The following is a 24,779-nucleotide window of genomic DNA, read 5'->3' as shown; positions in this document are numbered from 1 at the left end:
ATTATATATATAAATGAAAAGAAGTAAAATTCATTAGTATTACACTGTATTAATAAAGAATAATAAAAATATTAATGTATAAATTTAAAAAACATATATTATAGAATAAATCTTGAAAAGTAGAAGAAATAAATCTAATGTAACACAAACAAGAATGAAAATTTAATTTTATATTAATAAAGAATAGTATTATATATTACGTATTTATGAGAACATTATATATCGTAAAAAAAATGTTATGTATACGAAAACGTTAGTGTCAGAAATATATAGATGTCTCTATTTATAAAAAGATATATGAATGAACAATATATACCTTTATAAAATTCTATTCATTAAGTAAAAATGATTAATTTATATTTTAAATATATTTTAATAACATTGTTTTTGTATGAGTGTGAGGAACTTCATAATCATTTGCACTATTGTTGCCGTATATCATAAATAATTGAAAAAATAAGGTATTGAATATAAATAAGCATTATTAAACATGGTTTATTACATTTAAATATGGAATGGAAATAATATTATATAGGAATATATTAGAAAATGTTGCTCAATATTGAAGGACATTGTGAGCATGGTTTATAAATATTACTTTTAATTTAAGGAAAAGTAACTATTTTTACCATATATTTTTTCAGCATAATATATTGTTGTTATATTTCCTGTATAATATATTTCTAGTGTTTTTAGGTTTTTTTAAAATTATTGTTTTTATTAATTTTTTACTGCAGCATATATACATAACATTATAACAATCCTAATAATAATTTACAGAAGAATATTTATCTAGCACTATTCTCACATCTAGTATTTGTAATATTTATAAAAATAATAATCAAATTTATAAATATATGTATGGGGTTTTTACATAAACATTATACGATTATATTATGTTGAATATTCTTATAAATCTAGTGGATATTATATGGATAATATATATTTTTTATGAATTGCATATTATATATTTAGAATATTATAAAAGTATATCCATTATATATTACATATGTTTTTTTTACAAAAATTGTTCATGATTTCGTTATATATTTATATATTCAATACTTTTTCCATGTACAGATTCTTTATAAAATTCGTCAGGACCTTAAATAACGGTTCATTATGTATTTCATATTTCTTTTCATTTGTCATTATACATTAGTTTAGAGTTTTACCTAATTCTTTATTAAGCAATGTATTTATTCATTTGGATATATGTATTTAATATGTTCCCTTTTTTTATATTTGTAATTTTATTCATAGCCCATATACTCTCTATTTAATAATGTTGTCTCATTGGCACAGTTTAATGAACTCATTAGTGTGCTATACAAAGAAGGCTATATATATTGTTTTATATTTTTTAAAGAACCATGTGCCGTTATCTCACAGTGTTATATTTGTGTACGAGCTTCCCATTCTCCGTAGAGTTAATATATAATACTTTTTTTAATGAGGCGTTTTCATCATTAATATTTGAAATTAAATAATAAGTCACACATTATTCATGTTAATTAATGTCATTTTATATAATGTAATACATCAATAAAGAAATATTAATTTATTAATATATTTTTATATTATAAAGAATTCAATTATGTCATAACTAAAACAATTCTATACTTTTTCAAGAGCATCATTATTATAGATTCATAACCATAATAATATTTATTTTAAAGCACAATTATAATTGTATATGTTATATATTTAACTAATTAAAACTTAAACATATAGAATATGAATTTTTTAATATATATTGTGTTTTACTAATAAGAATTATATATTATTTATAGCGCTAAATTTGTTATTTAATTGAGAAGTAACAATTTTTGAATTATAAAAAATATATATCATTGCAACGAAAATTTTTTATGATAAGAATCAGTAATGATAATTAATATTTTGATTTCTTAATAGTGAATATATTTTTCTATCAAGAAAAAAATTTTTATAAAAAAATATTATTTTTTACATTACATGATCAAATATATGGGGCAATTTTCATCTTAATCTCGCTCTTTTATTCACATAATAAAATGTACATTCCATGTGTTATTATAGTATGAACTCAAAATGCTTTGTATGATATAATTAGACTGAATAATTTTGATATATTCAATGCCCATAAATAAAACATTAGTCTAATGTTATAAGAAGTAATTAATTCTTGAAAAATAATGACTTAAAATATTTTATATATTAATTATATTATAAAAATAAAATTTTCATGTATTTATTTTTTTCATTTCTATTAAAACTGATAATAATTGAGAAATGAAAGTAAATAAAAATTTGAAATATAGTATACGAATACGAATTGCTTAAATAACGTATCAATCATATTTACACTTTAAATTATTACATGCGTTTTGTTGAGGGTGTCTAAATTTTTAATATATTATTTTTTGCAGCATAAGTATATGCTTCACATATGTGAATTGAATAAAAAAATATAAATATAATTTTATTAGAAGGTTATATATGATTGCAATATAATAGTATTCTATTTATTACATATTATTACATCCATTATAACATTTAATAAATAGTATTGATATCCATTTTACGGGAAGGTTAATAAGGCACATTAATAAGTTCATTTCATTTATTACATAAGAGAAATAAATTAAATACTCATTATGATTTTATATTATAATATTTTATATAGCTTTAATTAAATCATACATATCACTATATAAAATGCAAATGCGAAATAATAATTATTAAATATATATTTATATTAATAGCATATAATAAGATAATTTTATTTTTTGGTGTTTATTTTATATGTAAAATTATATAATTTTTATATTTTAGAAAAATATTATACACAGTCAACCTATATTTTTTTTTTATTTTATTCTAATTCTTTTGATTAATCTTTATATTTTTTCTTTTTTTTATTTAAAAAATATGTTATATATTACAATTATTATTATTTTTTTTCATATGTGTAATGTTTAATTGTCAAAGTATGAGTTTAATTTTTAGATCAATTTAATGAATAAAGAAAAACTAAAATATTGTTCTACTTCAGACTTTACGTTATCATTTTAAAGATCAGTATAGATATTTATATGTATTTCATTGTTTTATCCAGATATTGTGTAAAAGAATATAATCATATAAAGGATGACTAATGATATTGTACAACTTAATATAAATTACTTATTATCAGACTTATAATTTTATAATAAAGCTAATAAAAAATTTTTAATAAATAATAATTTTTGTCATGCTATAATTATTTATTTTTTTGTAGTATAAAATTGCAAAAGAATTTCTAAAATATGAAAACATTATGAATAATTCTGATAAAACAGGTAGTATTCTGAATGACGCTAATTTTAAAGAAATTAAAGGAAAAACATTTCCAGGTTTTAGTAATATTGAAACCATATGCAAAAAATTTGATAATTATACGAACGCTATACAAACTAATATAGACACAAATGTGTCTTACAATTCCAGTTGCATATATTTGTATTATTGGCTATATTATTATAATAATAATAATGAAAGGAATATTGTAGAAGTTAAAAAACTTTATGATGAATTGATCTCTGCTGATAGTACAGCTCATCAAGAATTATGCAAAACTTATATTGGCACTACTATTACTGATGATGTAATGTCGAAGCTCAAGGATCTGCATGTCATGTACACTAATCTAGATAATATAGAAGAAAATAATAGTTCTCAATGTGCAGATAAATGCAGTTGTGCCAATGAATGCTCTGCTCTATATGTGAAATACAAAGATTCATGTGAATTAAATAGTTACTCTAATTTTTGTAATGAATTAAAAAATGTTAGGGAAAAATATAATGAACTAAGTACAACTAAATGTTCTGTACAATTATCATATAAAAAGTTACCCTTGTTTCAAAAATATAATATAACAATTCCTATTGTAATTACAATTGTTGTGATATTATTAATATCAATAACCTTATTTATTCTGCATAATGTAATTATTATATTATGTATACATAGTTGTTGTACAAAATAAATTTTTTATATAATTATAAAAATAAATTTAATATAATATTTATTTAAAATATATTTTTTTTTATTAACTAGTTTATCCCATATAATTCATGCTTTCAAGGAACTATAAGAAGAAAACGAAATAAGTGGAATAATATAGATGAAGATTATATTATATTCCAATCGTACCATAATGTGAGCAGTGCTGCTATGAATAGTAAACACAATATTTTATATCATAATGTCTAATTCTTTCATTATATACATCAAGCATTGCAATTATTTGATTTAAACAAAATAAATGGTATTAAACATTTAATATTCGAAAATCATCTTATAATGTGTTCATATAAATGTATAGTAATAATTATAGTAAAAAGCTTATATTAATTTTTCTGTATAGAAATTAAAATATTCGTAACAAATGTTCTATTAATATCTAAAAAATATCTCTTTCTTTAATAAGAAGTGGATAAAAAAAATATGTAAATGTCATATATATCCTATTATAATACACAGTAATTTTCTTGAATGAGTAGTCTCTATGATATAAAACTCTATATAATGTATAATTAAATATAGAAAATATATATTTACATATTAATGGAGGTAAAAATTTCAAATTGCGATTTTAAATGAATATATTATATTCATTTATTTTCTATATATATCATACTTTTTGGTAAAATAATAATATAGATACGTTTATTTGTATTTATTATGTATGCATATATATGAATAATTTTCAATTTCTTATTTATTTTACATCTTCTTCTATATATGTTTTAATATTATAAATCTTATATATCAACATATTTTTATATTAATTTTTGATACATTACTACAAATAAGTTAATTATTCCAAGAACAAATGCATTATAACATATATCATGTTTATTTTAATTTTTTTGTTTCATTGTAAGAAATTGTTTATTTCTATTTTTTTTACTCCTCATTTAATTAATGTGAAGAATTATTATGATACGTATACATATTTTTTAATCATTTCAGTGCATGTATCAACATTGCAAAAAGGATTAGAAAAAACGCACACTTTTTTTTGGATGCGGTGAATACAAAAATATTATACTTATATAATATAAAAAAGCAATGAAATATTTTTCAATATCACAAATTTTTTTTTAGATGTTGAATATAATATTTTTTGCTTTGTTTATAAATATTTTTTCTATATCAAATATTAACCTTCATAAGAATTATCATATTATTAAAAGAGTTGTCCTTTACATCCTTAAATATAATTAGATCATATTAAATATTCTACCTCATTTAGAAATTTGCTTTAGGTAACCATAAACATATGATCACATACTGTTATTATTTTTTAATATTTTTTATCCCCATACCATAATAAATTACTTTTTTTATATTTTCTTATATGATTCCACCTATGCTTCACGCTTTTACTATGATCTACATGTATATATATTTATCGTTTAAAATTAGAGCTAATCTCTAATTATCTTCAAAAAAAAATATTGAATATAAAAATTTCATATATATTATATATATATTTTTGTGTTATTTTATATGAGACATATATAATGAATATTATTATTTATTTTAAAAAAGAAAATAAGATAGTATATTAATGTATATATTTTTCTTTATAAGGAAAATGTAAATTATAACAAATACTTCTCAGAACATAATTATATATTACAGAATATTATTATTTGAATCATTATAAACATATTATTATATTTTATTTTCTCCTTTTTTTAAATTTCCATAATAAATGTATTAGTTTTGTTCATGTAAATAAAAAAATAAAAATATTCATAATAAGTATCAGTTTATATTGAATATTAAAATTTTACTAAATATTATAATATTTTAAGACATTTATAAACATTATTCATTGGATTATAAATAATTCATCTGAGTACTAAGAATACAAATAATTATTTTATGATATATATAATTTAGCAATGTATATACATAAAATGCAAACGTGTTAATTATAATATATATAATAATATCAATAAAATATAACGTTGATTATTAAACATATAATTTTACATATATTAAAAGTAATAATACATACTAGCATTATATATATACACATTAAATGAAGGATTATCAAAATTATTTAATTTTATTTTATCAAAAAATTATAATTAAGTTACATTTTAAATCGATATAGGTTATTTTTTGTAAATTAAGTATTTATTCTTTTATATTGGGAGTTTTAGTATTTAATATGTATTATATGCCACTTGTATTTTTTGCTATATTAATAGCAGTATAATTAATAATAATATAACGATATGTGACAAATTTATATAAATTCAATGATTAAAATAAAAAATCGTACGTATCCTTATTCTATGTGTTTGTTTTATAATATATATTATTCATATATTTCAAAACAATAATAATATTACTAGATCATCCCTAAAAATATATAATCTTATGTGCCATGGATAAATTTTATGTAACCTATTGTTAATAATATATAATTTACACAATTATTATATATATAAATATTCCATTTTCCAAAAGCAATATAAAAATTTAGTTTATGAAAATATTATGCTTTTTATATATTTGCTATTCATTTTTAGTACACTTTCGTAAAAAATTTTCCTGAATTTAATAAAACTATAGAAAGTTTTGATAACATTTTGGACTATCATGGTGATCATTGTACTAATGGCCTTATTGGAGCACAAAGTATAATTGATAATAACTTTACTTTGGAAAAATGTAACGCGGCCTTATCATTTGTGTATAATATAGAGAATAATGATTATAAAATATACGAACATGCAAAATTTTTTTACTTATATTATTGGTTATACAAAATACTTATATCTAGTAGTAATAGTGATAAAACCCAAGGTATTTATGAGGATCTATTTAGAATAAAATATAAATATGTAAAAAATATATGTTATAATTATAATTGGGTTACTATTTCAAATAGTGCATTACAAATACTGGATGATTTATATGATATGAATAATAATATTTATTACATAAACAATAATCCTTATACCTCTGGAATAAGCAAGTGCGATTTGATTTCTAAATATTTAAATAAGTATGAATTTTACCATAAAACTTGTGAACCCACGAATTGAAGATTGTTTTGTGAAGCATTAAAATATATTAATGATAAATTAAGCATTTTACAAAAATCATCTGATATATGTGTTCAAGCTAAATGTCAATCTACAGCTTGTAAAAAAACTGAAAGCATAATCATAACATCCAACACAACTAGGAAAAAAAAAAATGCTATAATATCAACAATCATATTATTAATAACATCAGATTTTTTATTTATAATTTATAAGGTTAAATGTGTTGTGGATATATATATTTATATAATATAATAATATTTTTAATAAATTAAAAAAATTTATAATATTAATATATTTTTAAAGCATAATTTTATTTTATTACAAATTAGTTTTTGCCATATAATTCATCCTTGCATGGAGTAATAAAAAAGATAATAAATAAATGTCGTCGTTTCAAAGAAGAAAGGAATAAATCGCAAAACTCAGAAATATTTAAAAGTATTTATTGGAATAGTAGTTATAATGTGTTATATAGCTCCACATAATTTAATAAGTATATATGTAATTAAAATGAATTGATTTCTATAAAACTAATATATAAAAATGTAAACAAATTATTTTAAGAATTCTCTTGTAAAAGAGATAGAGAAAAAAATAAATTAGTTCACAGAATACATAAATTAATAAAAGGTTTTAATTTTTCTATTTAATAATATAATATTTTAGTGAAATAGGATTCACATTTGATATTATATTTTAGGAATAGTGTTTAAAATTTTGTTTTTATTTTCGCTTTTTTGAAATGTGCTTTTACATTTGCACTTAATTTCAGAACTTAATATTTATATTATTATACATAAAAATAAGAAGTATTAATAATACTATTTATAATAATTTACATGATATTTAGTTATATTTTGTTAATCATGTGCATTTTTTTGTTGTTTCATATATTTCATTAAATATGAGTTATTCTATACAGTAATTTTGTGTTAAATATATAAATATGTATTATTTTCATTATATATTTAAAAATATATTAACTTTAGTTCTGTTATATTATATAAGCTTATATATGTATATTTTATATTATTCTTTATATATATATATATATATAATAAATACAATAAAAATAACAACATGCGTTATTTGTTTTCACAATTTATGTTATTTCACAAATGTTTTTCAGAATTTAGTATTTTATAGTTATGTTTATTATATTATAACTGTGATTATACTTAAAATTATTTATATTTATTAGGATTAAATTAATCTTATATTTATGCATACAGTAAAACAATGTACTAAAATTTAAAACTGTTTATATATTTATTTCTTTATATATTATAATATTACCTTAACGGATAGTTAATAATAAAAAACATACATATACATTATGTGATATTTTTTCAACTGGAATAGTAAATTTATGTGTGATGAATAATATCATAATGCGATTCAGATATAAATTTAATATAAAAAATGTTCTCTCCCAATACATATTCTTCCCAGTCAATTGTTATATGTTTAATAATCTATTTTTTTTTAAATATTAGTATATATAAATATTTGATATGGAAAAATAGTACAGTAGTAATATATTTATTTTAGAACAAAATAAATTATTTTTTCTATTAAATTTGAATTAATTAAGAATAAAATAACTATAATATTTTGATATATTATCTCTATATTTCGTATAAAACCTTTAATTAGAATTACATTTAAAGAATTCCACTAACCAGATCAGTTGAACATAAGTTAAAACATTACATATATATATGCATAAAAATAAATATTTCTAAGAGTATAATAATCATATATATATATTATATATTAAATGTGATAATAAACATAATAATGCATGATAATTACGTAATATCTCAATTAATATTATTTTGTATAAATTATGTATAACAAGTGAATATGTAATATAACAAACAGTAAAAGATCGTATAATATTATTCTCTTTATGAAGGTAGTATATTTTAAAGAATCATATTTTAATTATATGCATTAACACATATTTAACTTAAGTATTTATACTCATATGATGTATAATGCTTTGTATTAATTATAACCTACTATCCTAATGTAAATTAATGGCTCTGTTTGTCAAAAAAAGTATTAGCCTTTAATTTAATTTATGATTATAACATATAGATAAAATAAAATTATATTTATTATAAAATTTGTTATCATACATTTAAAAAATCATATATATAAAGAAGAATACTGGAAAATGTTATGTTATAAAATCATAAAAATACACAAGACCAAATTTTTATATATAATGTAATATGTAGAATATATATATGAATTAACACGAAAAATATCATTATTAGCATAAATAAATATACATGTGAGAACTATGGCATTACCTTTTTCTTGAAATGGAAAATATATACTAAATAAAAACATTCATTACTTATGCATTAGAATTAATAATAAATTTAGTAATTCACACTCTTCTTTTTTCCTATATATTATAATATACAACATAAAAGTAAGATTACATATATTCAAAATACTTATATTTTTAATATAATTTTTCGTTATAAAAATTTAACATACTGTGTGATCACAATAGAAATATCCTTTCAGCAAATATAAATTCTTACTATCTATGTGTATAATTATTTAGAAAGTAATTAACATTAATTTTATGTATTTTATAAATAATATAAAAATACATAAGAATCCTTTTATTGAATGAGTATGAATAATTTTACATGAAATATGATTTTTATACATTTTATTTACTATAAGTGTACTCGATTTAATTATATATAATACTACATATATCATGAATGGATAGAATGAAGTATTTCGTGCGTAAAGTAAAAACTAGAACGAATGTTTAATGAAATGTGTGAATAAGAAATTATTATGATGAATGTTATATTTATTGTATAACATAAATTTGGAACTATAAATATTATATGAAGTTATATTTACATATTATATGATAACCAATTTTCTTTAATAATGTTTTAAAATGAATATATATATTTTTTGTCTATATATATTACTTTAAATACATGTAAATATTTTCATTTTATGATTAATTTTATAATTTTTTTTATACGTATGTAAATTTTTTTTTCTAATTTATTATGTGTAATGGATTTTAAGCTTTTCACTTTTTTTTATAATGATGTATACAATATATGTAATGACTTTTGTGTATTATCACTTATTGATAGCTTATTGCATAATATTTTTTCTAGATATAAAAATATTTTTTAATAAGTTATAGTTAAAGGACTCACTTGTGTTATATATAAAATATAAAAAAGTAAATTTCCTTATAGTTAAAGAAAATTAAATTGTATTTGCATTAAATGAATGTACATAAGAGATTAGCATAATTACTATTATGTAGGTTATGGATATTTTCAATATTAATCATATAAAAAAAATATATTTGTATTGTAATATAAAACAGTATATTAAATTAAATAAAAAATATATAACAATAAACAGCATATTATTATTCATGCCCTAACATGTGCCTTAAAAATCATGTATCTTATAAAATTTTACACATTAATGTTATAAATTTTTTTTAAACATTTTATAATCTGTGAAAAAATTCCATAAGTATATTATAAAAATAATTTTCACTATAAATTATTTTTCATAATTTTTATTTTATAATTGAATACTAATTTGTATATACCATTATATAGTAGAATATCGGGATGTATATATATATGTTTTATTTCATTTCTGTTAAATTATTATATTTATGTGATGTCACTTAATAAAAAGAAAAAATTTTATTCATACAAGCTGTAGAATATTAAAAAAGGTAAATTTCTTAAATATATAAGTTCCATATTTATTCATTCATTATGAAAGGATGGATTATATCATTTGGCATTCTTCTTATTGAATAAATGTTATATTATATTTCCCAAATAATCCAAAACTTTATTACAAGTCTTATTTTTTTTAATATGAAAATACTAATAGAATCAATCTGAAAATATTTAATTCCTTCATTTTATATACCATTTAAATGTAATATATTTTTATAATTTATATTTAATACTACAACTAAGCAGAATTATATAACACATCATATCCCCTTTTCCATGAGTTGTTATCGTAATTTTCATAAGAATGCATTGTATCCAATTTTTTATATGTATTTTTAAATTTATTTCTTATACTTTTTACAGCATATTTCAAGTATGAGCCATGTGGTGTGAACTAATAATAATAATAAAAAATACATTAATTTAGTAATATAATTTTATAAGAATATAAATATTATTATATATTTTTTCTCTTTTAACAATTTTTTTATTGGGTAAATATATTTTTTTATTATTAACTTTATATATATAAATTAAAAGGCATGATACTAATAAAGTTATAACAATAGGAATTAAAATAGGAACTATTATGTTTTGTTTTTCCAAATAAGATAACATTTCTGGTATACTTATATGATATTTATTAATAATATTATGATCACGAAGTTTTTTTCTAATATTTTTGAATTCATCACATAAATCAGCGTTATGCGTATTTTCGCATATTTTATAGAGACGATTATATCTTTTTTCACATTCTTTCGCAAAATTTTTTTCATTGCCAGTAGGATTTCTACTATTAGAACTTATGTTATTAATTAATGTTTTAATATTGTATAAATCATTGATTATTTCTAAATCCTCAATATTATATTTTAGGTAATTATTATAATGCTTCAAAAATTCTATATCTTTTTCCTTAGCGTTTAAAATCAATTTTTCATAAAATTTATTAATTCCTGTATTATCCTCTTCATTTGTCTGTTTTTTTTGATTTATCCAATAATACAAGTATTGTACAGCAACATTTTTCAGTGATGAGTTTTCAGTTGAAGTAAATATTTGAAATAAATATTCAATAGATTTAGAACATATATTTGAAACACTGGGAGCAAGTATATCTGAATAGTTGTCTTCAAATTCCTCACAGTAAGTCTCCCAATTATTATTAAAAAAAATCTGTTCTTCCCGCATAAATTTTTCACATTCAGGAAATAAGGAATATACTTTTTCATACTAAAATGTAGAAAAAATAATTGTAATACAAGAATCATATACATATGAAAAAAATTATATAAATATAAAGGAAAATAATGTATGCGTTTATTATAATATTGTAATTGATATTATAATAATTCTATCCTACATTATATTCACTCATCATAAAAATGACTATATAACTTTTATGATTATGTGTTTTAAAAATTTAAGCATACTCGCACATATACTCCAAAAAAATTAAAAAGAATTATATATAATATTAGAAAATAATATTTATACTTTATTAATATTATGCAAATGATAGAAAAATTAATTAGACTAAAATAATCATTAATTTTTATTGTAATTAAAATATGGTACTATTTGTGATGTTTTGTATTAATCTTTAATTGTTTTAAGGAGAAAAAGGAAAACAAGGTTATAACGCTTACATAATAAGAACAATAGCATTGTTTGATAAAATACGACAATAAAAACATCTATAATACATTAGTTTTCAGAGTTCATGATTTTAAATTTTCTAATTGAATTTTTTGACAAAGGATTTATATCTTATGTTAATGATTATAGATTATTTATTAATGATTAAGTGCTATAAATAATATTTTTAAATATATTATTTTTATAATATAATTTTTGAAAAATAAGTATATTCTTTTTTTTTTTATTGCTATGAATGTATAATTATTATTATTTTATATAAATTCATAAAAATGTAATAAACGTAAAATCTTATTCAGTGTTTAGTTTTCAGGATTATTTTTAGGGTTAAGACTTTACTGTTTACTATTTATAATTCAGTATCCTTTATTATCAATTAGTATAAATCTACAAGTTTTCTTGGAGCCAAACACAATAAGATTATTATTTCTATATATTAATTGGAATGCTATGAATTATATTATAAGCTTTATTATGGGATATATTGATATGTATTAGAACATTATATATATATTTTTCTACAGTATATGAGTTAATATTAACATATGATATTTTATAAATTAATAAAATATATATATATAAAAGGGATGGATATATAGAGTTCTGCTTATTTTATAATATTTGCAGATACTATTAATATTTTTATTGTTTCATTCATTATTTGTTAATATTTTATTAATAAGCACTAATATAATATTAATAAATCTTTTGTACCAATATATGAAGTTATTATTATTATATTATAATTAAAAATATTTTATCCAGATTTCTATTTATGCTGTTTTTATTATTATCTAGTTTTTATTTAGAAAAATAATTTTTGTATATGCCTTATATATATATTCTTTAATTTTACTTACTATATATAAGTTAAACTGTTTCGTATTTTTAATAACTAATAATTTTTAGTGGTATATGTGTTTTTTGAAAAATAAAATATTAAATTCTTATGAAATGGATAATATAAAATATTTAATTTAATTACAGTATGCTTTTGAATTATTCATGAATAAACTTCCTATGGATATTTCATAATAATATCAATTTTTTCATTTTCATTTCCAATATGCAAAATGCAATATTTAGACTAGGAAATAACATCAAATATGTAATATATAACCCATTTTTAAAATGAAATAGATAATTAAAATATATATTTATATGAATATTATAATCACACAGTTTATTTAACTTATAATATTATTTGCTCTTTAAAATATAAAATTTATTTTATATGAGATATAAATTATTCTCACGATGAAACATAATCATATAAAAATACAGATATTATTTTTTGAAGTTTTTTTTTTTTAATGAATTATTTCATTATATGTAAAATATAAAATAAAAATAAAAATTTGTGTACAAAGCAATTATGCTATAATGTAAATAACATAAAAATATTTAATTTTTTATATAACCCCTTAAAATTTTTTTGATTGCATTGTATTAATTAAGAGAAGTGTATGCTTTTATTTGTCATGAGTGACAATACCACTAAAAAATTACTCAATATAAATAATAATAATGCATTATATATTCAATTACTACAATAATTATATCTATTGTTATTATGCATAAATTGTTTATATAATGAAGAATTACATGTTTTAATAATAATAGAATATGGATATATAATATAAGTAAAATAAAATAAATGAATATTATCTTTAATAATTGAATTATGATAATAACCTCAAGAAATAAATTTTTTTGTGGGAGATGATCATATAATAATCATATTTATTGAATTTAGGTATTATATATAAAGAATTAGATTGAAATATTAAAATTCATAGTTATATAACCTATGATTATTTTTATATATGAATAAGTGTTATATCATCTGAGACAAGATAAATTATTATCTACGAATATAATTTTTATATTCCTTTCTGTAATTCAATATAGGACATTTTATTTAATATTATAATTAAGAATGTTTTAATTATATTCAAAATTTTTTGTATTCAGTTTTTAGGTTAATATCATTTAATGTAATAATCTAATATAATTTTCTTATTTTTCTGAGAAACAATTTATGTTCTCTAAATAATTATTTATTTAATCTTCGATGAAATGTTCCATAAATAGAACAAAATGTATTTTTTTTTTTTTTTTCCTTATATTTGAAAAGTTGAACTGGGATGAAAATTATATGGAAAGGAAATAATTATATAATTAAGCTTATAATTATATATAAGATATTATATTATTATATTTTACATTATAATTCATAAGAATTGTTATATAATTAATTTAAAACGAATTTTTATAACAATAACAAAGTAGCAGTAACAAGAAGAATATGATGAATATTGTATATATATACTTAGAATATAGTAAATATAATTACAGTTATTATCTTGATAGACTATTTACTCAACCATTTTTTATTGTTCACCATTGTTATATAATTTAAATTATTTTTTTTCAGATATATATAACTTACTTTAATTGCTTATTATGTATATATAACTAGTACATTTTTGCATTTATCTTCAATATAAATATATATATTAATTACACGTATGAGAAGTAAAAAATATTGATAAATTTGTATTACCATGTACTTTTACTATTTAAATATTATTTTTTTTACCTACGAGTTTGGATTTTAATGTACCTTGTAAATACTTACAGAAGTGCTATGACGAAAAGAGATAAACTACTGTATAATAAAACGATAATTTTTCAATGTTTGAATTTAGTGAATTATGCATAACATAAATGATAAACTTATCTGGAAACCATTTTATTTCTAAACAATATAAAAAGAAAAATTTTATTAAGTGTTTTTTTTAATGTTTACCTAATAATATGAAAGAAATATATATTAATGTCAATATAAACAGTTATAACATCACGAGAATTACATATATTGAGAAATTAATGATTATGTTAGAAAGCGATAATGATGTATATAAGGATACAAAATATTTTTAATCTCTATATAATATATACCCTTTGTCAGAATAAAGACAAAAATATATAACAATGCCCATGTAGTTTCTAAGTATAAGAACATGTATGAGTGTATTTATGAAATAATTTTAAAAGTTATTATTTAATATATATTTATACTTTGCAAATCAGTGAATATATATTTTTGCACTTTATGATTGAGAAATAGATAAATATTGCAAAATGTTGGTAGTTAGGCGTTATTAAAAAATACATAAATTTAATAATTCTTCATTATAATAAAAAAAATGTTTTTAAATAAATCCATTAATATGATATTGGTTAATATGAAACTATATTTGATATATGTATTCTCATTGTAAATAAGGGTTCTTAAAAGGAATAAATAAAAATTATTTTCCTGAAAAAGAAAATTTTATAATATGTTAGAATTTCTTATGATAGAAAAATATAAATAATGCATTTAAGCTACTATTACTTGTTCATAGACAAAACATATTATATTCATTTGTATATTAATTTTTTGTTATTATATCATTATTAGAATATTCGATATTTAATGGTTACAAAATAAATAGACTTTATGTATTAATTTATCAAATATTGTTTGTTAGTTAATTCAATTACGTGAATACAATATTTAAACCACATACATTACATTTTTTAAGAATATATTTCTCTTTGTACACAACACTATATAATTTAATTATATACATATAATTTATAAAATAATTAAGTATAAGAAAATTATTTTGGTGAAAATATGAATGGAATGTTATAATAAATTTAAGCAATCTTAAGTCTAATAAAAATACAAGCAACAACGCTTAAAAAAGAACATGATAACTTTTTAGTATATTTAAAAAATACTTATAAAGAAAGCACAATTATTTTAAAGTATATTTCGTAATATTTCATAAATTGATGTAGATTAAATAAGTAAAAAATTGATACACGTATATAATAGAACATAATATTATATATAAAAGAATTTTCAAATATACTTCTGAAATATACATTCTATATGTGAACTAATAAGAAGTGTGTTAATTTAATGTGATTAGAAATAATTATTAATATAACATATTAATTATTTAGAAATGTATGCTGTATTAATACTTTAATAATATTCACTCAATTGAATATTATAATATTGCTAAGAAAATAATATCTTATTTATATATTAAATATTATAAAATATAAAATAGGTTATATGGGACTCTATAAAATCCTGAATTAAATAGAAAATAATAAATATGTAATAATTTAAAAAATATTATTTTTTGTAGTAAATCTTTTTTATTACCAGGTTCAGAGAATTTTATTTATGTCATTGTAGCTGGAAAATTATATTAAATTTGAGAGAAGACATATATATTTTTAACTTATTTATTATTAATAAAATATATTTTTTTGTTTTTCCTAACTAAAATTGAAAACAAATATATACATATCATAACATGAATATCATTATTGTTTAATATATTATTAAATAATTTAGTATATCATACTTTATTCTTCACGGAGGATTATACACAGAAACAATTTTTTTAAATTATTCTTATTTATATATACTAATTGTTATTTTTCTAACGATTGAATTTAATAATTATATCTAAGAAGAATAGCACAATATAAGCTATTTATATAGAGTTATTAATTCGTCTAATTATAAAATATATAAAACTCTTCAGAAATGTACTGCAGTTAATAAAAATACCATATATATTTTGAACAATACATGTATAATTTTCAATATAAAGAATAAGGATAAAAATACATTACTAATAGTTTATCATTTGGACCAAAATTTTTGAGATTTTTAAAAAAAATAAATTTAGTTTAAAAATATCTTATTAAAATATAAAATATTATGTAGTAGATGATACGTCTCTACAAGATACACTATTATCACTATATTTTAGGCATGAGTATAATAGGAATTAAGATAATCATTGTACTAGATGTGATAGAATTTTTATAGTAAGCGTTTATTATATATGGGTTTTAATTAATAAGATACCAGCAAAAAAGCTATTGTTCATAGACTAAAGAGTTATTATGCCTTATATTCTCCCTATGATAATAAAATTATTATTGTATGTTTTCTGCAATAATACTGATTAAAAAGACAAAACCAATGGTTTCGGTTATGGTTTAATTCAAGAAAAATAAAAAAATATTAATTATATATATCTTATGGATACAGAAAAATTGAAGAATATTTTATAAATTATTTTTAATACATATATTTATGTATTTGGAAATATGAAAATAATGCATAATACAAATATTTTGCATGCCCTTAAATTATATATGATGATGTATTAGATATTAAATAAAAATAATGATGTAAATAGAAGAGAGGATTAGATTATTTCTATACAATTATATTGTAATAATTTCATGAAAAATTAAAATATATTCCAAAATTTAAACAAATCCTTATTTATAAAAATATTTTAATCCCAAATTATGAAAAAGATAATAACATCAAATATACTTAAAGATAAATTAAATCAAATTTGTTATTAAATGTTAATAGGGTTATATATATAATGATTCTGACTTAATATATATATTCTATAAATAAAACATTCATAATATAAAGACTTATATTCATTCTTTGATTTTAATTCAAAAATAAAATTTTAAATAATTTCCTTAAATATATTGAGGCCACGTTCATGATTTTACACGTATCCTTTAGTACATAAATCATATTTATAGTATAGTAGTGATTTATTTTCCTAGGTTTATATTAGTTTTATCAGAATATAGTTAAACAAAAATAATATATTAAACTTAATATTTCTAATTAGGTATAATCCTTAATTTTACACCACGTGGTATGAAAATAAAGGACATTATAAAAATCAAAGGAATGAATTTATATAAAATAAAATATTTATTATTATTTTAATGAAAAATGCAGGTTACTTGTACGGATAAAAATAGCATTTACCTAGATTGTTATTCTTTAGAGATGTTAAATTAAGGAACCCTTATTTTTGCGTTAAATCAATTAAATATATTCATATGCTTGAAAAATGCATAATTTTAAATAAATAAGTCAGTATGAAAAATAATATTATTTATTTCATTCTTTATGTACATTACCTTTTTCACATATTATTATGGTTATATATTTATATATTATTTAACATTAGTTTAATTTAGATTATTGTGTATTTATTTATGAAATTTAATAATATTCAAAAAGACATTTCTGTAAATGTGTTATGTATTATCTTTATGTTATTATAAGAAATAATTTCATAATACATATATTAATTTTATATATACATGATTCATTATATACAATACTATATAAAAATAGCTTCTTCATCAATACTATTATTGTAATAAAATTATGACTATTTTATATAATACATAAAAGAGCTATAATTTTCTAATGAATTATTATACCGAATAAAAGTATTTTTATTTAATAACTTGAATATTATTAACTAAGATTACATAACATATACAATAAATAGTATAGCATTTGTACACTATAATAGTGAAACGTATGACGTGTTATATAATTCCTAATTGAAAGAAAATATAAAATGTTATGATAGATGAGTTTTATAGAATTATTATATCTTTTATTTATATATTTTTTAAATATTTATAACAAATTAATAATTATATCAAGCATATTACTTATATAAGATATATGTATATTTAAATTTAATTATTATGACATATTTTAAGAAATATTTAATAGGTACACAAATATTATAAAATATCGTCGTTTCTTAATAAATAATTAAAACAAAATAAGGCATATATATTATGAAATTAATACCGTGCGAAATGCATTAATAAAATGGTAATAACAACTTTATAATTTTTTATTTATACATAGAAATTCGTATATCATTAGTTCATGTATTTCATAATAAAATAAGTAAGATAGTTTTAAGAGATAAAAATAATTTTAATATTTTAAATTAAAGAAAAAATAAAATAATTAATGTTACTATAAAAAATATTCCACATTCATTGTATAATGGCAAATATTAAAATAAATATATATTTATGTATACACTGAAATATTGTGATCATTATATAATTGTATTATTATATCATTATATTAAATATTACAAAAAATAATCATTCATAAAACTGAAAAAACATAATTGGATATTATTTAGGATGTAAAATTTTTTTTTCATTTATTTTTTGTTTATATAATATATATTAATTTAATATAAATATAATATAATCTATATATAATACATTTATAAGAATATATATGATAAATTAAAATATTTATTTAACTTTTCCATATATACTCATATAAATTTATGTATAGTAATAAAAAAATAAGAAGGAATATTTACCATAATTAATATAATTCACATAAACTAGGGTACCTTAGTTTTGTGTGTTCTTAATATTTTTTATATACAAGTAATAAATGTACTAACGACTAGAATTTAATTAATTACGCGAAATATTTTCTAGAAAAAGAAGCGATAAAACAAAAACATATATAATACAGAATTATAAATAATAATCCTTTGATTTCTAAGCGTGATCTCTAACATAATGTGTGTTATATTTTGAACCATAAATATTAAATTTATATAACAATTATAGAAATAGAAATAAAGGTATTATAATAAAATTATTGATTATATTACCTAATCATTTTAATTTATTAAGAGTTATAATAATTTTATTAAAATAATGCTATAGATATAATAGTATTTAAATCATTTTTTTCAATTTTATTTTATAATGTACATTATACTATATGAATTTATTTTTTAATTTTATCCAATTTTTTTAGAAAATATTTGTCCAATACGATCATATAGTAATAATGCAGTTTAAAATATATGAATAATTTATCGAATGTATGAATGTTATATAAATATATTTCATGAATTAATACATATAATATGTATAGAATATTTATTCTGATATGTTTAAAAAATATATGTGCATTATATTTATGGAAAATAATTTTTTTTTTATATTAATTTCAGCATAAAATACAATGGGATCCTCCATAACTGTGAACCAGGATGTATATTTATAATTTTTTATAAAAGAAAATTACTTACTTTATTTATAATATTCTCTATTTATACATAAAATAAAAAAATTGTTTGTTTATAGTGTAATTTTAATTTTTTATGAGAATAATGACTTCATATTCTTAGTTTAATTTTAAGGATATATTTCCCGGATGCAGAAATACTTTTAAGAATTTTTTCTGGAATAGCCAATACGTGTGGAAGCAAATAAATCGTTATTCACCTGTGTGTAGATTTTTTGGACATAATGTAAATTTGAGCTACAGTCAAATTTATTTTAATGACGATTGTGTAATATTAGGTGCTTATTTAGAATACATAAATGGCAAAAATGGAAAAGATAATACATTTAACATAACATCAAATTGTTATTATTTCTTTTACAAGCTAAAGGATTTAGTGAAACTATACGAAGCTAAGTGTGATACTGCGAAAGACTGTTACGAAAAACTGAAGAAAAGACAACAGGGCGTGAATACAATAACTCTGCCAAATGTATGTGATAATAAAGATGTTGAGAAATTTGATAATTCTATATATCATGTAATGAAATATCTTGATAAACTGTATGAAAATTTTGAAACATTAAGAACATTTAGTAATCAAAGAAATATTAATCAATCCCGCATTAAAGCCAGAGAATGTGAAAAAAATTATAAAAATCTTCTAGAAATATCTAAAAGGAGCAGTAACGTTAGTTTAACTAATTTATTGAAAGAATATAGAAAATCATACGATCAAATTATAAATGAAATTAAGGACCACGAAGAAAGGCAAAAAATGACACAAGTCGCATCTACTGGAAATGAGGCAGGTGTAGTTTTATTAACATTTTCAATATTAATTATAATGTTCATTCTATTCAAAGTAAAAAGGAAATTTAATTTTGTGAATGTATATATTATAATAATGTATATTATTTTTTATTAAAAAAATTTAATAATTAATAATATATTAATATGAATGCCATGTTATTTTTTTATTTCTAGTATACGCGTTATGGTATTTGTTTACAAAGAAAACCAAGAAAATTAAGAAGAATTATAAGCAAAAAATATAATGAACATCTAAATTTAATGGATTCAATTGAAAAAACAAGAAATGATAGTATATATAAAAAGTACAAAATATCATATGGCATAGATGATTACGCATAATACAAATATATAATGAACTAATTAACTAAGGATAGATTTCTATAGATTATCTAAACTATATTAAAAACTGTAATACAATAGTAATGAAATAAAAAAAATTATAATATGGCTTCTTTTTACATATATAATAATAAAAGAATATTATATATGATAACACATCATAAAATATATTAAAATAATTCATTATCAAAATGTGTGTAATCATATATAATTTAATATGAGTTCATGAAGACTAAAAAATAAATTATAAAAACTTAAATATTATTAAAAAATATATATACTTATCCTAATTCATATATAGTTTCTGTTTTTTTATTCTAATATAGGAAAATATATTATAAATTATAAAAACATTCCAAAGCAATATATATAATTATTTAATGATTTAATTATATATTATTTTACTATACATATATTTTTATCTAGAATAATAACTTAATTCACATTCATTGATTATATATATGAATATATGTTTCAAATCATTGTAATCAATTTAATGTACCTTAATATATATATGATATATTTATCATAGGAGAAATATACATATATACATGAAAAAAAAAAGAAAAAAAAATCGTAGAAGAAATTAGAAAAGGTAAAGAAATAATATACATTCGTGCATATTATGGACTTTTTATTTTTTTCCCTTTATATATTAACATATATTATTTTTATATAATTATATATTTAGAACAACTTTATTGAAAATTTGCTATTTTAAATGTAGTAATATTATATATAATACATTTTTTTTCTGTATATTTATTGTTTCCCTTACATTATTTTACTTTATCAATGAGGTTTTATGTATATATTTACTGATTCTATATATTTTTCGTCATATTATAATACATATAAGTAATAGTATATATTCTTAGAGTATATTTACGATTAATATGCATAGAATTCATGTTTGAAGTATTATAAATAGATATATTTTTTTTTAATATCTTATCTTTCGATTAAATGTAAGAATTATATTAAAACAAAATGATTTTCGATTATATTTAAAACTCTGTAAAGTGTAACCTGTAATAATCAAATTCTATAGCGTTGACAATTATTACTAATGTATTGTAATAAGGAATTTATAATAAATAATAATATATACTATATTAGAATTCATAAATACAAAAAATATTATTCATATATATATAATAATATTATTTTTATAAATCATTATATTTTTGGTGTAATATGTTTATTTATTATACAATAGCCTTTCATTATAAAATGTAGAATTAATTCAAAAGATCACACACGGAATAATGTTAAAATAGATGTAATTATATCCTCGAAGTGATAAAAATGTATTTAGAATAAATATTTTTATATAATATATAATGTATTCAATATGCCCTAAGTTTTATCAGTTGTAAGTATACTTTTATAATATCCAGAAATCGTAATTTTAATGGAAATATTAAAAATAATGTACGATTGATTTTATCAATGTACATGTATTCAAATTATATTCCTATTTTAATTGAATTTTCTTATTCATTCTGGAAATATGCTTTTTATAATATATTTATTATTTTCTTTTTTAAATTAATTTCTACATAAAATGTTTTTACTCGAGTTAATATACAATAATTGACACATCAAATTATAAATAATGATGAATGTTAGTGTATATAATTTAATTATAGCAATATAATCATATAAAAATATTATATGTTATCATTTACAATGTGTTTTTATATATTATTTATTTTTCCTATACTAAATAAATTTATTTTTTCCTCTTGAATAAATAAGTAGAAATCGAAATTGCCTTTGTTATTGTAAATAACTAAGATAATGAATTCTTTTTATTGATTTTGTATCATATTAGAATATTCATATAATTGTATTTCTTTATACAAAAATAATATTTTTTGTATTTTTTATAAAAAATAAAACAAAAACCATAATTAAGATTCCGCATTTATTGGTTATGCTAATTTAACTATATAGTATTTTATATCTATCATCAACTGAATTTTTGTATTCAAAATCAAATTTGTCCATAAGATGGAGATTATTTTTGTAATTTTTTTTCAGCTTTTTCCTTAATATCCTTACTCTTGTTTATAAAAATGAAAAACAAGTGGTAATCTGTATAAAAAAATTGATAATATTTTTATATGTTATTCATTTATTTTATATCAATATTTTTAAATTATTTTTAAGATAAATTATAATACAATATAAATTTATTAAATGAATTTACTTTATCATCTTATACAAAATGAATGCAATTACTAATATTGCAAAAGATGAAAAACCTATACCTGTACCAGTACCTGAAGCAAAATCCGTATGTGCTTCTATAACTTCAGCAAAATCTATTTGTCCTTCTGCATCATCTACATTTTCATTCGTCGATGACACTACATTCAATATTCCATTAATGTACTTATCATTATAAATGCTATAAGAAATTATAGCTTTATCCTCAAGTTCGGTTTTCACATAATTTTTATAATAACCATAATATTTTTTCAGTAATAATCTAATACACTCACGATTATTAAATTCGCTTCGTTCCACGAAATTTATACGGCCTATAAATGCTTGAAGGTCGGAATAGTTTTCATGACCATAATAGAATTTATTATAACTGCTAACAAGTTCATCAAGATTATCAAATATATTAATGCTATTTTTATCAATATTGATAAAATATTTTATACATATATCAGATATACTTGGATCAATAATTTTAAGTATATGTTCTCTCATTTTTTCATAAAAATCATTAGTATCACCACAATTTAAAAGAAAAGTAGCTATTATATTTTTTTTACTTTGTAATAAAAGTATTTACAATATTCTCCCTTAATAACATTTTACCTTATGTTTATATATGTTGTGAATATAGACTAATAAATTTATAACTCTAAATAAAAGGTTAATAAGTAGTTTTATATCTTGTTACTGTATTATGAAAATTACTACACAATTTTGTTAAATCATTGTATAAATGGTGACGCGAATGTTCATATTCTATCCAACTGAAACCCTCCGAGCATATGGGATATATATAAGAGAAATTGATCTATAAATAAAAATCATAATATATACAGGAATTGAAAATATATTTTTAAGAAAAATATTATTATGTGATCTTTA

General features: G+C 18.3%; 4 protein-coding genes across 4 annotated transcripts, besides 3 other annotated features; 2 read left to right on the top strand and 2 right to left on the bottom strand.

Moving 5' to 3' along the window:
- Positions 1 to 3,132: 3,132 nt before the first annotated feature.
- Positions 3,133 to 4,239, top strand: PGO_001145 (variable surface protein; the record flags this gene model as incomplete). The annotated part of the gene is made up of 3 exons (XM_028690898.1): positions 3,133 to 3,147; positions 3,263 to 3,913; positions 4,084 to 4,239. The coding sequence occupies 3 exons, from the start codon at positions 3,133 to 3,135 to the stop codon at positions 4,237 to 4,239; spliced, it is 822 nt and encodes a 273-aa protein (XP_028546699.1).
- A 2,194-nt stretch (positions 4,240 to 6,433) lies between these two features.
- Positions 6,434 to 6,448: a sequence feature (nonsense mutation produce stop codon;~variable surface protein).
- A 130-nt stretch (positions 6,449 to 6,578) lies between these two features.
- Positions 6,579 to 7,325: a sequence feature (nonsense mutation produce stop codon;~variable surface protein).
- Positions 7,326 to 7,429: 104 nt separating this feature from the next.
- Positions 7,430 to 7,585: a sequence feature (nonsense mutation produce stop codon;~variable surface protein).
- Positions 7,586 to 11,102: 3,517 nt separating this feature from the next.
- On the bottom strand, positions 11,103 to 12,245 carry PGO_001135 (variable surface protein; the record flags this gene model as incomplete). The annotated part of the gene is made up of 3 exons (XM_028690897.1): positions 11,103 to 11,258; positions 11,414 to 12,100; positions 12,231 to 12,245. 3 exons carry the CDS (start codon positions 12,243 to 12,245, stop codon positions 11,103 to 11,105), a joined length of 858 nt encoding a protein of 285 aa, XP_028546698.1.
- Positions 12,246 to 20,465: 8,220 nt separating this feature from the next.
- Positions 20,466 to 21,662, top strand: PGO_001130 (variable surface protein; the record flags this gene model as incomplete). The annotated part of the gene is made up of 3 exons (XM_028690896.1): positions 20,466 to 20,495; positions 20,632 to 21,393; positions 21,495 to 21,662. The coding sequence occupies 3 exons, from the start codon at positions 20,466 to 20,468 to the stop codon at positions 21,660 to 21,662; spliced, it is 960 nt and encodes a 319-aa protein (XP_028546697.1).
- A 2,211-nt stretch (positions 21,663 to 23,873) lies between these two features.
- PGO_001125 (hypothetical protein) lies at positions 23,874 to 24,389 on the bottom strand (the record flags this gene model as incomplete). Its single annotated transcript, XM_028690895.1, has 1 exon — positions 23,874 to 24,389. The coding sequence occupies one exon, from the start codon at positions 24,387 to 24,389 to the stop codon at positions 23,874 to 23,876; it is 516 nt and encodes a 171-aa protein (XP_028546696.1).
- Positions 24,390 to 24,779: the final 390 nt, after the last annotated feature.

The sequence above is a fragment of the Plasmodium gonderi genome, assembly GCF_002157705.1.
Source record: "Plasmodium gonderi DNA, contig: Pgo-contig_111, whole genome shotgun sequence".
NCBI classification, from domain to species: domain Eukaryota; phylum Apicomplexa; class Aconoidasida; order Haemosporida; family Plasmodiidae; genus Plasmodium; species Plasmodium gonderi.
Note: the sequence above shows the minus strand (reverse complement) of the source record. Positions and strands in the feature narration are given on the sequence as shown.